Source organism: Podarcis muralis, chromosome 18 (assembly GCF_964188315.1).
Source record: "Podarcis muralis chromosome 18, rPodMur119.hap1.1, whole genome shotgun sequence".
NCBI classification, from domain to species: Eukaryota; Metazoa; Chordata; class Lepidosauria; order Squamata; family Lacertidae; genus Podarcis; species Podarcis muralis.
Genome location: NC_135672.1, coordinates 10,494,191 through 10,510,896, shown reverse-complemented (window position 1 = coordinate 10,510,896; position 16,706 = coordinate 10,494,191). Strand labels below are relative to the sequence as shown.

Here is a 16,706-nt window from a genome sequence, read left to right as displayed (position 1 = left end):
GCGGGAGTCGCCATCCCGAAAAAGGGTTTTTTTCTGGCGCTCTCTTAACACGGCACCCCAAACCCTGCACAAAAATGGGACCCCTCTGCTATGCCAAGTCTCTCTCCCCCCCCCCCCCGGCGCAGATGCAGAACCTGACGACACCCTACATTTCTATTCATATAGGAAGATATCCACAAAAGGGTTTCTGGAGAGGGTGGCAAAACTGCCACTTTCACCCACAGGGGTCCTCCGTCGGTTGGGGCGCAGCCCGAATCTGCAACCGTGCAGCGCCGTTCGGGCATGCCGCCTCGCAGCAGCTGCTTCAAGCAAACGCCCTAACTCCCAAGTTGCTAGACCTCATGACTTTGGAAAGCAGGACACCCCGAGGGGCCGGAAGGGAATCGATTCCCGTAGCTCGCGTAGCTGCGGAGATGGCAAGGGCTATTTCAATATTGCGGTACCCTGGCTCAGGTGTTTATTTCTTAAAAGCAGTTCCACGGGCGACAGCGAGTGAGCCGGTGTCCCTCGCAACTGTTTCGCTCAACGGCTCTTCTGCCCAAGCAGGTATCTCGGGTGGGAAAAGCCAATGGGATGTGAGATTAAAACCTCCACCGATTCCATCTTAGTGCAGAGGTCAAAGAGTTTGTATTCTTCTTCTCCTCAACCTCCCCAAACCCTGGCTGCGTGCTTTAGATCTAATTTAAGGAATTCTGCCCAAGCGGGTGAAATATTGGTGCTCCCCCCGCCAAGCTTTTATTTGTAGTGTGGTAGGAGAAGAAAATAGGGACACAGGTGGCGCTGTGGGTTAAACCACAGAGCCTAGGACTTGCCGATCAGAAGGTCGGCGGTTCGAATCCCCGCAATGACGGGGTGAGCCAACTTAGCAGTTCGAAAGCACGTCAAAGTGCAAGTAGATAAATAGGTACCGCTCCAGTGGGAAGGTAAACGGCGTTTCCGTGCGCTGCTCTGGTTCGCCAGAAGCGGCTTAGTCATGCTGGCCACATGACCCGGAAGCTGTACGCCGGCTCCCTCGGCCAGTAAAGCGAGATGAGCGCCGCAACCCCAGAGTCGGCCACAACTGGACCTAATGGGCAGGGGTCCCTTTACCTTTTAGGAGAAGAAATGTATTTAGCGTTAAGGCTGGGAGTGCGTACCCAATTCTGACCGAACTTAGCCTCCTGGATGTATACTGTGCTTCTGACCGCAGGGGCAGAGAGCAGCTGTCCTGGCTACGGATTCTGCTCCTCGGATTTGTGCGGCCTTCTTTTAGAGCCATCCAAGGCGGCGGCCCATGGCTGCCCCCTGTGGCAGGGAGTTCCACAGTTGAACGCTTCAAATATCTTAAGGGCTGTCACACGGAAGAGGGAGCATGCTTGTTTTCTCCTGCTCTGGAAGGCAGGACTCGAATCCATGGCTTCAGAGTGACAAGAAAGGAGAGGCTGGGTGGCCACCTGCCATGGATGCTTTAGCCAAAATTCCTGCACTGCAGGGGGTTGGACTAGATGACCCTCGGGTCCCTTTCTCTTTTTCTATGAACTCTGCACTGTGCAAATGACATTTTCTTTGGTCTGTGCTGAATGACCCCAGAGTTTCATTATTATGAGAGAAAAACCCACCTATCGACTTTCTCCACCGCAGGCACAATCTTACCTTTTCTGCTAACCTGTCAGGAAGGCTTGCACTGCCTTCTCTGTCAAGAAACTCTCCACAGACCCAGAGGTTTTTGCTCCACTCGCAAAGGTTCTTTCCACTGGGCCACAAAATGTTTGGGAACTCGGGCTTATTTTGCACCCGTTCCGAGCTGGTTTTAAAAATAGTGGTGTGTGTTTTTATGCCTTCCGCGCGTTCGGGAAGATCATACAAAACTCAGGGGATATTCTTCGGCAGATAACCGACCCTGCCCCGTAAGCCGAACTGCAAAGCTTCTAAAGCGAAGAGTCGGATTGAAAACGTTATTTTAAAAGGGAGACTTTCAAAACGCAACAAAGCTTTTTATTTCGCTCTTCAAACCGAAGGTCGCGGAAGGAGGAAAAGAACAGCTTTTCTCCGGAAAAGAAAACCTTTTAAAAGCAACAATAACAATAAATCTGGATAAAAGGGGGTGGGTGGGGCGGCAGAACTTTTTAAGAGCCGTTGTTCCCCAGGGGTGGGTGGGTGTGCCAAGGAAGGGAGAAGCCAACCCACCACGTTGTCAAGATCGCCGACTGACAACTCTCCAGGATGTGGCTGATTCGACGGGCGGCAGATAACGGCAGCGATTAACGCCGCAGCGATGATGATCCGCCGCCGGTGCCCACAGAGGGGGCCGACACAGCGCAGAGAGGCGGGGGTTGGCGTTTTGCGCCAAGTCGGCCGGAGGTTTCGGGCTAGGGCCGCGAGCACGGCCAAAGGGAGCCATAGAGGCCTGAAACATCAGAAGGGCGCTGGCAGGGCATGGCACAGGAGGGGAGCTGGAGCTCTGGGTGGGTGCAGAACGTGGAAACTGTGACCGGGGAACACCAAGAAGTGGCCCTGGCACGGAACTTCAGCACTGAGAAGTGCCGCCAAGAACGTACATTAACTTTCCAAGAAGGCAAGGAACTTGCAAGGTGACCGGCCGCGATCTGGGCATTTTGGAAGGGCACCTATTGTTTAAAAGGCGCTCTTTCCCCAACAACCTCCCGCCCACCCATTCCCGGTTCGAGGCCAGGGACTGGTCCTAGCTGGTGGAAAAGCAAGCTGCCTTGTTGTCTTCCACTTTCTCCTGAGCTCTCTTCTCATCTAAGCTAAGCCTCCTTCCTTCCTCTGAGCTGGTGGCGGCGGCGGCGGAATCTCCTTCCCCGAAGAGGAGTGCAAAATATCCTTCCTGATCTGCGCTCTCGTCCTCTCTAAGCCCTGCCTCGCTGTCGTCACCTGAGGAAAACGCAACACCGTCAGGGAGGGAGGGTGGGACAACGCGCGCGGCAGGCAACCCAAGTCGGAAGTGTAGATTTCGGCGGCTTGCAAAGGAGCAAATCCAACGAAAGCAATCGAAATAGCGGAACGCGACAGATGCTTCAAATCGTTCCCCCAAATTCAGCTGGAAAGGCAACTTTCATTTGCTCAATGCAAACGGTCTGTAAATTTTGATAACAAACCTGGTTTGCAACGGGCAGTTGAGTAATTTCGATGGCAACTGCTAGTTGCATGATTAATGCAAACCTTGGAGACGCAAGCCACCCCCCTTCTAGCTGATTTCAGGGACACAACGAAGGCAAGTAATTTTTCATCCCCTGCCCCCCCCCCAGCACATCTGCAGGGAAGCCGTTCCCCTGGTTATGGACTCCACTGCCATCTGAACAATACTACGGTTGCTATTATCTAAATTAGTTTACTGTCCAACATCTGTAGATCCTGGGGGTGGTCCGCAACACAAAATCGCAATGTAAAAAACGCAAAATGCATAGCAAAGAACGAAGCAAGCCATCTTAACAACATAGCCAAGCGCTCAAACTGAGCTCTTCTTAGCTTGTAGGTCATTCCTCCCTGGAAGGCAGTGCTGGATTTATGCATAAGCTAAACAAGCCCCAAAAAATGTAAAGAGGAAAAAAACCTGAATGTACATTTCCAAAATATGATAAAAAACAAATAAAATGAAACCTACATCCAGCAACAGTGTTTTGTGTTGTGTAGGCTCCTATGATGTAAGTCATGGGCCCGCCCTGCTAGCCTGCTCCCTAAAATATCCCTGGTTTGCTCCTTTCTATATATAGGGTGCCTACATTCTGCATCGACTGGTTGCATGACCACATGTGCAAATGGCTTCAGATATCTGTTAGGTCTATCAATTACCATATAGCATACATTCCACACACAAAAACAGCGACAATTTGTGGTTGACAAAGGACAGCTGGACATGGAAAGGGCCCCGTTACCTTCAGTAGCTGAGGGCCTCGTCAAACCTAAATCTGGCCCTGACCCAAACTGGTGCCAAATGTCTTGCTCTGCTTTCCTTCGGACCCGGTAGCTGGGGGGGGGGGGGTCTTGCCCTCTGGGCAGCCCAAGACCTCCGGACACACGGCCCAGGCTTGCTCCCCGGGGAAGTCCCTTCGATGCTGTAAATGCATCAATTTGGCTTCACCCCCAGAGACGTACTCCATTGTCTCTTGAGACGGACGGGTGTTGACAACAATTAGTGCCTTCAGTAGCTTAAAGGTAAAAGGACCCCTGACCACTAGGTCCAGTCGCGGACGACTCTGGGTTTGCGGCGCTCATCTCGCTTTACTGGCCGAGGGAGCCGGCGTACAGCTTCTGGGTCATGTGGCCAGCAGGACTAAGCCGCTTCTGGCGAACCAGAGCAGCGCACGGACACGCCGTTTACCTTCCCGCCGGAGCGGTACCTATTGATCTACTTGCACTTTGACGTGCTTTCGAACTGCTAGGTTGGCAGGAGCAGGGAGCGAGCAACGGGAGCTCACCCTGTCATTGCGGGGATTCGAACCGCCGACCTTCGGATCAGCAAGTCCTAGGCTCTGTGGTTTAACCCACAGCGCCACCCGCGCCCCTCTTCAGTAGCTTAGGGCCTCATCAAACCTAAATCCAGCCCTGCTGTAAACTTGGCTGGGCCCCCCACGACCAACGGGAACCATCCCCTGCCGCCTCCCGGCTCCCTTACCTGGCACGGTGAAGTCCTGAGTGTAGATGATCTCGTCCTCCAAGTAGTCATCTTTCAAGTCGTCGTCGTCCTCCTCTTCGTTGTAGCCGTGCAGGTCTTCAAGGTAAGGCACCACCGTCATACTCCGCCATCGGTCCTTCGTCTCCGGGCTGGGCGGGATGGGGACCAGAGGGTCGGCCTGCGCGTGCTTTTTCCGAAACCAGCTGCAGGAAAAGGAGGGAGGGAAGTGAGTGGAGGCGGTGGGTCCTCGGGGATAGGAACCCTCGGCTCACGGGGGGACCCCAGGGGTCATCCAGTCTAACCCTCTGCAATGCAGGAATCTCAACCAAAGACGGCCACCCAACCTCTGCTTCAAAACCGCCAAGGAAGGAGAGTCCAGCACCTTCCGCTGTGAAACAGCGGTCAACATCAGGAAGGGCTTTCCGACAGAGTTGGAACCTCCTTCCTTGTAACTCGAACCCATGGCTTCGAGTCCTATCCTTCGGAGCAAGAGGAGAAAACAAGATTTATCAGCTCCTTTAAAATGAGGCTGCATTTTAAAATTGCATTTTAAATTGGTTTTCTTTTCTTTTCTCCTCCCCCCCCTTTTTCTCCTATTATGTTTTTACTGTGGTTTTTTTGGTGTTAGCCGCCCTGAACCCCGGCTCTGGCCAGGGAGGGCGGGGCATAAATAAAATTTAATAACAATATTAACAAAATTATTCCCTCTTCCATGGGACAGCCCTTCAGATATTGCAGGCATTTCCCTAGGCCTAATTTACCGCATTTTTTGCTCTATAAGACTCACCTTTTCCCCTCCTAAGAAGTAAGGGGAAATGTGTGTCCGTCTTATGGAGCGAATGCAGGCTGCGCAGCTATCCCAGAAGCCAGAACAGCAAGAGGGATTGCTGCTTTCTCTGCGCAGCGATCCCTCTTGCTGTTCTGGCTTCTGAGATTCAGAATAAATTTTTTCTTGTTTTCCTCCTCCAAAAACTAGGTGCGTCTTGTGGTCCGGTGCATCTTATAGAGCGGAAAATACGGTAATCTGGCCGCTGCGGCAGTAAAATCCCCCAAAAAGCTCAACAACTTTGGCTGGCCCTCACGCATGTTCACTTCATCAAATCTGGCCCTTTTTGAAAAAAGTTTGGGCACCCCTGAGATACTGGAAGAAGGCTATCTCCTCTTTTCCAGGCTAAACATACCCAGCTCCTTCAACCGCTCCTCATCAGGCTTGGTCCCCAGGCCCTTGATCTTCTGGGCTGCCCTCCTCTGCACACCTTCCATCCTGCCAACACCCGTCTCACAAAGGCAGCGCTGAACTAAATGGACCAGTGATCTGACCCAGGTCCTGCCCTCGGGAGCCGGAGGAAACAAGCTTGCTGCATCTTCCATGAGACAGCCTTGGAAGATGGCTCTCATTGGGTCCATCTGGATTTAGTGGTCGGTCTCTGGGTGAAGCTTAGAACTGCAGAGCTGGAAGGGACCCCAGGGGTCATCTAGCCAAACCCTCTACGATCGAGGAACCTTTTGCCCAACATGGGGCTCTAGCTGGAGATTAAGAGCTATTCCTGTGCAGGGAAGCTTTTGCAGCCTGGAGGGTTGGGGGCATGCTTCCTTACGGGCAATCTTCCAAGGGCCACGTGGCAGTGGCGCGGGGGGCCAGAGGCAATTCTTTAAAGATGGGCGGAGCCATATTTGCGACTCCTTGCCTTTGCGGCTAAATTAAGAGCCGCGCAAGGTTGTCCCTAGGCACACGGAGAGCTCTTCATCCAAGCTAATGAGAGGATGTTTTTTCCAGGTTGAGTACCTGTGTCAGCCAGGCAAGAGCCCACAAGGAAGGGGTGGAGCACAGCCAGCCAAAGGTGTGGCCTGCATTTTAGAATCATAGAACTGGAAGGGACCCTGGGGGTCATCTAGTCCAACCCCCTAAAAGGTAAAGGGACCCCTGACCATTAGGTCCAGTCTTGGCCGACTCTGGGGTTGCGGTGCTCATCTCGCTTTACTGGCCAAGGGAGCCGGCATACAGCTTCTGGTTCATGTGGCCAGCAGGACTAAGCCGCTTCTGGAGAACCAGAGCAGCGCACGGAAACGCCGTTTACCTTCCCGCCAGAGCAGTACCTATTTATCTACTTGCACTTCGTGCTTTCGAACTGCTAGGTTGGCAGGAGCAGGGACGGAACAACGGGAGCTCACCCCGTCATCGTGGGGATTCGAACCGCCGACCTTCTGATCGGCAAGTCCTAGGCTCTGTGGTTTAACCCACAGCGCCACCCGCGTCCCTTCATCCAACCCCCTACAAAGCAGGAATTTTTTTTCGCCCAACGTGGGGCTCAAACCCACAACCCGGAGATTAAGAATCTCGTGCTCTACCGACTGAGCCACCCCAGGAATGCCCCCCAAGGGCTAGCCCTCTCCTTCCAGCTCTTCTCGGGAAGATAGGCTACTTTTCCACCCATCCGTCCACTGCAAGGCTCTGTAGCCATCTGCCAATTGGGGATGGGGGGGGGGAGCGCAGAGTTCTTAATCACATCAGCCCCACCAATTGCCTCCTATCAAGGTCAGCATCTGGGGAGTCCGTGTGTTGGGAGGGGAAGCAGACGGATTCTTTTTACAGCTGTGCCAGCCCCCCCACCCAGGACTGCAGCTGCCATCTGGGAGTTAAGGATTTCCTAGAAAATAACCGTCAGGCTTTCTTTTAAATCCATTTGCTGTCATTTGCTTGAACGTTTGCTCCCCGTCTGCTCCAGCTGGGATTTCCGGACTGTGTATTTTTTTAATGTTATCATTTCTTTTCTTGGAAGGGGGGGACGATGGGATCCACACACACTCCCATCTAGAATACAGTGGTACCTCGGGTTAAGTACTTAATTCGTTCCGGAGGTCCGTTCTTAACCTGAAACTGTTCTTAGCCTGAAGCACCACTTTAGCTAATGGGGCCTCCTGCTGCTGCTGCACCGCCGGATCACGATTTCTGTTCTTATCCTGAAGCAAAGTTCTTAACCCGAGGTACTATTTCTGGGTTAGCGGAGTCTGTAACCTGAAGCGTATGTAACCTGAGGTACCACTGTAATATTAATATTAATAAATTTATACCTTGCCCATCTGGGTGGCTTCCAACAGAATATTAAAAACACCAAACATTAAAAACTTCCCTAAACAGGGCTGCCTTCAGATGTCTTCTAAAAGTCAGGTAGTTGTTTATTTCCTTGACATCTGATGGGAGGGCGTTCCACAGGGCGGGCGCCACCACCGAGAAGTCTACCGCCCTTCATCCAAAACAGTAAAAGTAAAGGTAAAGGGACCCCTGACCGTTAGGCCCAGTCGTGGACGACTCTGGGGTTGCGGCGCTCATCTCGCTTTACTGGCCGAGGGAGCCGGCGTACAGCTTCTGGGTCATGTGGCCAGCAGGACTGAGCCGCTTCTGGCGAACCAGAGCAGCGCACGGAAACGCCGTTTACCTTCCTGCCGGAGTGGTACCTATTTATCTACTTGCACTTTGACGTGCTTTCAAACTGCTGGGTTGGCAGGAACAGGGACCGAGCAACGGGAGCTCACCCCGTCATTGCGGGGATTTGAACCACCGACCTTCCGATCGGCAAACAGTAGGTTATTTTTTTAAAAAAAACACACACCTGAATCCTCAAAATTATTAATAAAAGGAAACGAAGAAAAGAGGCTCTGCCTCTTTTCCAGTCTGCTCCTTCTTGGTCCTGAATGGGGCAACTGTGCCCACGAAGGACCAGGTGCACAGCCTGGGAGTCATTTTGGACTCACAGCTGTCCATGGAGGCGCAGATCAGTTCTGTGTCCAGGGCAGCTCCATCTGGTACGCAGGATGAGACCCTCCCTGCCCGCAGACTATCTCACCAGAGTGGTGCATGCTCTGGTTATCTCCCGCTTGGACTACTGCAATGTGCTCTACGTGGGGCTACCTTTGAAGGTGACCCGGAAAATGCAATTAATCCAGAATGTGGCAGCCGGACTGGGAGTGGCCGCCGGGACCACATAACACCGGTCCTGAGAGATCTGCATTGGCTCCCAGTACGTTTCCGAGCACGATTCAAAGTGTTAGTGCTGACCTTTAAAGCCCTAAACGGCCTCGGTCCTGTATACCTGAAGGAGCGTCTCCACCCCCATCGTTCAGCCCGGACACTGAGACCCAGCGCCGAGGGCCTTCTGACAGTTCCCTCACTACGAGAAGTGAGGTTACAGGGAACCAGACAGAGGGCCTTCTCGGTAGTGGCGCCCTCCCTGTGGAACACTCTCCCTTCAGATGTGAAGGAAATAAGCAGCTATCCTATCTTTAAAAGACATCTGACGGCAGCCCTGTTTAGGGAAGTTTTTAATATTTAACGCTGTACTGTTTTTAACACTTGACTGGAAGCCGCCCAGACTGGCTGGGGAGACTCAGCCAGATGGGCGGGGTATAAATAATAAATAATAATAATAATAATAATAATAATAATAATAATAATAATAATAATCCAGGCAGCTGGCTCGGACAATCCTACAGCTGTTGGGCCAGTGGTCTGACTCAAGCCAGACCACAGCTTTCCACAAAGCAGACTGGGACGTGACAGAACGGCAAACATTAGCAGCGCAGGTGGTCAAGACGCGATTTGCTCTATTTTAAATCCCTTCTCTTTCCCCCACCTGCGTGTGCCCTACTTAACACAGGAGTAAAAAAATACATTCGAAACCTGCAGGGGGATATTGATTGCGGCCCCCTATGGGAGATTATATTCAAACATTTGCATATGCATCTATGGTGAGGATGAGAAGGAAAAGTGTTGGGGGGGGGGGGGAAGGATTGCGATTGTAATTCAGAGTGAGGAAGCGGAGGGGAAACAAAGGTTCTCTCCTGCATTTTCTGGGGAACGGGAGAAAAAAATGGAACCACAGAAACAATTTCTTTTTTGGGGGGGGGGGTTCCCTTTCTGGGTCATGTGGCCAGCAGGACTAAACAGCTTCTGGTGGAACAGGACACCATGATAGAAACCAGAGCGCACGGAAACGCCGTTTACCTTCCCTCCATAGTGGTACCTATTTATCTACTTGCACTTTGTGCTTTCAAACTGCAAGGTTGGCAGGAGCAGGGACCGAGCAACGGGAGCTCACCCCGTCATTGCGGGGATTCGAATCGCCGACCTTCCGATCGGTAAGCCCAAGAGGCTCAGTGGTTTAGACCACAGCGCCACCCGCGTCCCTGCTAAAAAGGTGCGCTTAATTAGTCTATGGAGTTTTGTTTTTAAATGTGATGTGCTATAGTGGGAACGGCTTTTGCTTTGCACACGGATCACAGAATCGTAGGATTGTAAGGGACTACGAGGGTCCAGGGTTCAATCCCTGATCTCTCCAAGTAAGACTGGGGGAGAACCCTCCCTGAGCCCCCGCCTGCCCTGTTTCGCACCCACCTTGGGTGGTTTTGCCAGAGCGGTGGTGTGTGTGCTTGTGGCCCCTTGCAAATCTATACCTGCCATCCTATGAATAAACAACAGAGCTGTAAAAACAGGGGCGAACTTAACCGATAGGGCAGTGGGTGGGAAAGCTGGAGTCTCTGCAGCCCTTGTTTTTGGGGCAAGAGGAGCCCTAGGAACGGAAGGGTTGAGCCCCATCTCTCCGGGCAGTGCTGTGACAGGAGAGAACCTAAAATAGCAACGGTGAAAGCCCTGGAAGGAGGTTGCAAGGGCCCAGTTAGTAGGGAACGCGCGGCCTCAGCATGCCAGCGCTTGATCTCTGCACCAGGCAGCCTACAGCCTCTCCGCAGCTGGGTCTCTGGGGACGGCCCTTCACTTCCAGCTGGGTTAGCTTGACATGAAAGAGCTGACAAAGCACCACGAATGTGGAGGGAAAGGGGGGGGAATGGGAGCAGCCAAAAACAGCAGACACAGTGGGCATGGGTGGAAACAGGCACCTCGGAAACCTGCAGAGAGGTCTGCTCAGGGGAACCTCTCTGCATAGGAGCAGTCGACAGAGACTCTCAAATCGTGGGGGTTCGAGCCCTGTGTTGGGCAAAGATTCCTGGATTGCAAGTGGGTGACTCTTGTGGTCCCTTCCGACTCTGCTGGCAGTAGGAGTGCAATATGGGCATGTCTTCAAGTTAACATCTTACATTAAAAACCTGACAGTGCCAAACCATCGAAGGCTTTTCACCAAAGGCAGAATAAACGTCTTTCCTTCTGCAGTGTTGAGAGGAGTTCCCTACCAGGACAGACTTTGCTTGTGGGCTCAAGACATCGATTCCATAAAACATATTTTGCTGCACTGTGCAAAATACGAGCAAGCCAGGGCTGAACTGATACTACCCTTGCTGGTCCCTTTCCCGGGAAAATCAGAGGCTCGCTATGTCAGGTTCCTATTGGAAGACCGGACAAACGCTAGAACATTAGCAGTGGCGAAGTTTTTATCGGTGGTTGCAAGAACCAATGATCCCTATATTCTGAACAAAATGCTTGTTTAACCTGGAGGCAGGCGTTTCCGTGCGCTGCTCTGGTTCGCCAGAAGCGGCTTAGTCCTGCTGGCCACATGACCCGGAAGCTGTACGCCGGCTCCCTCGGCCAGTAAAGCGAGATGAGCGCCGCAACCCCAGAGTCGTCCGCAAATGGACCTAATGGTCAGGGGTCCCTTTACCTTTAAGGGATTCCACATTCCATTCCAGCCCTTCCTCCTGGCTCTCCATGCCCCACCCAGCAGCTGTGCCAGCATTCCACACCTCCAGAGCATGCTCTGTTCTGACGGAGGCGTTCTACTGGGCATGCTCCGTGGGCACGGAATGCGGACTTCGCTTCTGGAGGGGGAAGATGGAAGAAAAAGGGAACTTCGCCTTTTGGGACCCCCCCCCCTCAAAAATACAGTGGTACCTCGGGTTACATACGCTTCAGGTTACATACGCTTCAGGTTACAGACTCTGCTAACCTAGAAATAGTATCTTGGGTTAAGAACTTTGCTTCAGGATGAGAACAGAAATCGTGCTCCGGCGGCGCGGCAGTAGCAGGAGGCCCCATTAGCTAAAGTGGTGCTTCAGGTTAAGAACAGTTTCAGGTTAAGAACGGACCTCTGGAACGAATTAAGTATTTAACACGAGGTACCACTGTATATGCTAAGGGACGCGGGTGGCGCTGTGGGTAAAAGCCTCAGCGCCTAGGGCTTGCCGATCGAAAGGTCGGCGGTTCGAATCCCTGTGGCGGGGTGCGCTCCCGTTGCTTGGTCCCAGCGCCTGCCAACCTAGCAGTTCGAAAGCACCCCCAGGTGCAAGTAGATAAATAGGGACCGCTTACTAGCGGGAAGGTAAACGGCGTTTCCGTGTGCTGCGCTGGCTCGCCAGATGCAGCTTTGTCACTCTGGTCACGTGACCTGGAATTGTCTCCAGACAGCGCTGGCCCCCGGCCTCTTAAGTGAGATGGGCGCACAACCCCAGAGTCTGTCAAGACTGGCCCGTACGGGAAGGGATACCTTTACCTTTACCTTACCACTGTATATATATTTCGCCCTTCTGCAAACCTTTTGGGGGGGGGGAGCCTCCCATGCCTGCCCATTCTTCCACTTGGGTGCAGATGCAGACATTTTTTTTTGGGTGAGGATCCACAGCCAGGACATCGAGTTCTCTATTAGTACACAGGATCCCACCCACCGACAGTTTTACTGGGGAATTCCATACCTGCTGTGGCTTTTACTAGGGCAACGCAGCCTTTCCTCCAAAGCAACTGCATACTTTTTATCGATCTGCGAGCGAGCTTTGAAAGCTTCCCCGAAGGCTTTTTAAAGAACCAAATGGGATGCTTTTCTTTCTTTTTTTAAAAAAAAAGGGTTGTAAATTACCGAGCGCTGCTCCCCCCTCAGCTCCCTTTTATCCTTCCTTCCTGCTGCCTCCGAGCAAAGCAGCGAAGAAGTGGTTCGTGCCCAACCACCGCCACAAGAAAAATCCCATCACGATCAGATAGAAGGAAGCAGAAGAAGAAGAAGAAACCTCAAGCACTCACTTGTGGTGTCTTATCTGTTGTATCGAAAACCTCTTGGCTGGTTCGTATTCAAGCATTCCTGGAAAAGAAAGGGGAGGCAGAGAGAAACATTTAAGTTCGGCGTCAAGTATCGGGCAGCTGGTGAAAAAGGGGTTCAGAGTTGTTGCTGTAGTGCCCCATTATTAATGAAATTTGTTTGCCACCCTTTACCCGTAGATCCCAGGGCGGCTCACAATCACAACATAAAATTATAGTAAGGTAAAGGGACCCCTGACGATTAGGTCCAGTCGTGGCCGACTCTGGGGTTGCGGTGCTCATCTCGCTTTACTGGCCGAGGGAGCCGGCGTACAGCCATGTGGCCAGCAGGACGAAGCTGCTTCTGGCGAACCAGAGCAGTGCACGGAAACGCCATTTACCTTCCTGCCAGAGCGGTACCTATTTATCTACTTGCACTTTGACGTGCTTTCGAACTGCTAGGTTGGCAGGAGCAGGGACCGAGCAACGGGAGCTCACCCCGTTGCGGGGATTCGAACCGCCGACCTTCTGATCGGCAAGTCCTAGGCTCTGGGGTTTAACCCACAGCACCACCTGCATCCCTTAGCTCCTTTTTACTGCAACAGTAAAAAAATTCTCACGGGCCTGCTTTTTCCACAATGCTCCATTTAGGAACTGCGATCATTATCATTATTAAACCAAGCTGCGGAAGAGAACTCTTGAGGAGGAATCGTGTGGTTAATGGCACCACCCGACGCAGAGGTATTTGCAAGCTGGCCCACCCCCCAAATTGGTGGGAACTTGCTCTGGAGACACACCCAACGCTCAGGGAGCAAAGCTGTTCTTGTCTGGGCCGGCTTTTAATGGAGGGAAGCCCAGCTCGGTTTATGGGGCTCTTTTAAATCTATTTTGGCACGCATTTCATCCCGTCAGGAGCGTTTTGGGGGGGGGGCAGAGACGCAGGCCCTTGCTGTGTGTTGCAACATGCCGCTGCGGCCCTTCAGACGAGGCGGGCTGCAAATCCAAGAATAAAAGCAAAGTCTGTCGCGGGAGAAACAGGACCAGCTGCTTGGAGAACAGTTCCGAGCCGGGCCTTATGTAACGGCGCTCTGAGGAGATAAGATGCGGGAGCCTTACACCAGAGCGACAACCGTCGCAAAAAAAAAAGAGAGAAGCAAAATCAAAATAGCCGTGCAGATGGCATTGGCTGCAAGGGGGAGGGAGGTTAGTCAGGCACTCGGGGAGAGGCAGGAACGAAGGAAATGATGATTGCAAGTCTCCTTTGAAGCACAATTTCTGAAAAGCAGGAAAATAACCCGTGCATGCAGCGCCGCCTGCAGGAGCCTCTCAGGAACTGCAGCCTTCTGAAGCAGCGGAGGAAAAATCAGTGTATTCAGAGAGTTGGAAGGGACCACGACAAAACTAAGGCCCGGGGGCTGGATCCGGCCCAATCACCTTCTCAATCCGGCTCGCGGACGGTTCGGGAATCAGCGTGTTTTTACATGAGCAGAATGTGTGCTTTTCTTTAAAATGCATCTCTGGGTTATTTGTGGGGCATAGGAATTCATTCACTTTATTTTATTTTTCAAAATATAGTCCGGCCCCCCACAAGGCCTGAGGGTCAGTGGACCGGCCCCCTGCTGAAAAAGTTTGCTGACTCAGAAGCCAGAACAGCGAGAGGGATCGCTGCGCAGCCTGCATTCGCTCCATAAAAGCAAGCTTTCATTCTCTGTTGCTCCAGAGGGCAGAGCTATGCCCCCAAGCCTGGAAACAGCAGGGGAGCAGATCTTGGCTAAGCTTCCTGACGGTTCGGTGGTGGAGCAAGCTGGCCCATGAAGGAGATGCCTGGGATCTGCCCTCTTCCCAGAGGCATTTCCAGCAGGGGCTGCTGGCTGACCAGCAGCCGGGGACACTGCCTTTGCAAGACTCTTGCGGGGTCAGTCTGGCGACCCAGAGCAGCGCACGGAAGTGCCGCTCACCTTCCCCGCCAGAGCGGTACCTATTTATCTACTTGCACTTTGACGTGCTTTCGAACTGCTAGGTTGGCAGGAGCAGGGACTGAGCAACAGGAGCACACCCCGCCGCGGGGATTCGAACCGCCGACCATACAATCGGCAAGTCCTAGGCTCTGTGGTTTTACCCACAGCGCCACCCGCGTCCCAATATACTCTGGTAGGCCTCTGCTATTTTCTCCTACCGATAGGGAACCCACTTAAGGACTCTATACGGGCTCTGGAATATCCCCTAAGGGAAAGGGAGCTGTTTTTCTTATAGCAGTTTATTTTATTTGTTCGAGGATAAGAGCAAATCACACAGCCACAACAGTTTCCAGGGTGGAACTTTTCCTACAAAGCAAACTTGTGACATCAGCATCAGCATCGGCACTCACCTCTAAGCAGATCTGAAAGCAAAGGGCCACAGTCCTCAGGAATCGTGTACTCCCCTTTCCCAATGTTTTCAAATAACTTATAAATATTATCGCCCTCAAAGGGATAAAGGCCGGTTGTAATGTTGTATCTGCAAACAGATAAAAGGCACAGGTGTGATCAGCTTCCCACTCTGGCTCTCTCGCACATCCCAACCTTGCTTGAAGCGGCTTGGGGGGGGGGGGTGTTGAAGAGAGGGGGAAACGGGACCCTTCCTGTCCCAGCTTCCTCTCCTTGCCATCCCCACCAGATCCTTCATTTCGATTATCCGTTTGTTGGCGGTACACTGGTACCTCGGGTTACCAACGCTTCAGGTTACAAACTCCGCTAACCCGGAAGTAGTTGCCTCGGGTTGAGAACTTTGCCCAGGATGAGAACGGAAATTGTGCGCCAGAGGGAGGCCCCATTAGCAAAAGCGCGCCTTAAGTTAAGAATGGACCTCTGGAACCAATTAAGTTCGTAACCCGAGGTACCACTGTATATATATGTAACCCTATAACGTGAGAAGTTCCCTGGGTGGCTTAACGATAAAAGAGGGATGTGGAAGAAAAAAAGAGAACAATTTAAATTCAGAATAAAGCACAAATGCACACGGCCGAACTCCTCCGTGTTGGGTGCATCTTAGTCTGCAAAAGAGGGGTTTTGATTAGGGGCTAAGATAGTTAAAGTAAAGGGTAAAGGGACCCCTGACCATTAGGCCCAGTCATGGCTGACTCTGGGGTGGCGGCGCTCATCTCGCTTTATTGGCCGAGGAAGCCGGCGTACAGCTTCCGGGTCATGTGGCCAGCAAGACTAAGCCACTTCTGGCGAACCAGAGCAGCGCACGGAAACGCCGTTTACCTTCCCGCCGGAGTGGTACCTATTTATCTACTTGCACTTTTGAACTGCTAGGTTGGCAGGAGCAGGGACCGAGCAACGGGAGCTCACCCCGTCATCGCGGGGATTCAAACCGCCAACCTTCTGATCGGCAAGTCCTAGGCTCTGTGGTTTAATCCACAGCGCCACCCGCGTCCCTAGGTTAGGACCCACTGAGATAGTTAGGGACCTACAAATTCCCAGGCCACTCCTGTACCTCCCTGTTACCAACACTGATAGGTACACGGTTGCAACCTGTTTTACAATTTCCTTCTCCTCTGCTAGCTCGCTCTTGGACCTCAAGATGGAGGAAGCCCGGCTGCCTTACTCTTCTCTAGACTAGCTTGAGTAGAACGAGAAACATTTCTGGCCAAGTTACGCATTCCCTACAACGCGCAACTTTAATCTTTGCTTACCTGCAAGCACCCGCTGGGTTTGTGTGACTGCAAGCAAGGAAAGTCTACACTTGAACCCGGGTTCGCTAGCTGCTATCTCATCGCCCACAATCCCAATGTTTAACGCAAGAGAGAGATTTTAAAAAGGCCCAGCCTACACAAGCTATTCAAGAATCGCCCTGTGGATATAGTCAGGGCAGTGTCTCCAAACAGGACACTGAGGTCTGCGGAGGGGGCAAGCTGTGGTGAGCGGCAGTGTGGCATAGTGGTCAGGAGTGTTGGACTAGGACCTAGCAGAGACCAGGGCAATAATAATAATAATAATAATAATAATAATAATAATAATAAACTGTGTATACTTGCCCTCCCTAGGGACGTGGGTGGCACTGTGGGTTAAACCACTGAGCCTAGGACTTGCCGATCAGAAGGTCGGCGGTTCGAATCCCCGCAACGGGGTGAGCTTCCGTTGCTCGGTCTGACCTTCT

General features: G+C 52.3%; 1 protein-coding gene across 3 annotated transcripts in view; it reads right to left on the bottom strand.

The window, feature by feature from the left end:
• The window catches only part of STK11 (serine/threonine kinase 11), a 48,606-nt gene that overhangs the window by 7,970 nt on the left and 23,930 nt on the right, over window positions 1-16,706 (bottom strand). For 2 of the 3 annotated variants that reach the window (XM_077921821.1, XM_028713738.2), the window contains exons 6-8: window positions 14,935-15,062; window positions 12,573-12,630; window positions 4,616-4,818 (exon numbers count right to left, since the gene is read on the bottom strand). In XM_077921821.1, coding sequence (XP_077777947.1) covers window positions 4,616-4,818; window positions 12,573-12,630; window positions 14,935-15,062 — 389 coding nt within the window. Of the gene's footprint in view, window positions 1-1,949; window positions 2,875-4,615; window positions 4,819-12,572; window positions 12,631-14,934; window positions 15,063-16,706 lie in introns of those variants that run through there. The other variant, XM_077921822.1, reaches the window with a different exon arrangement.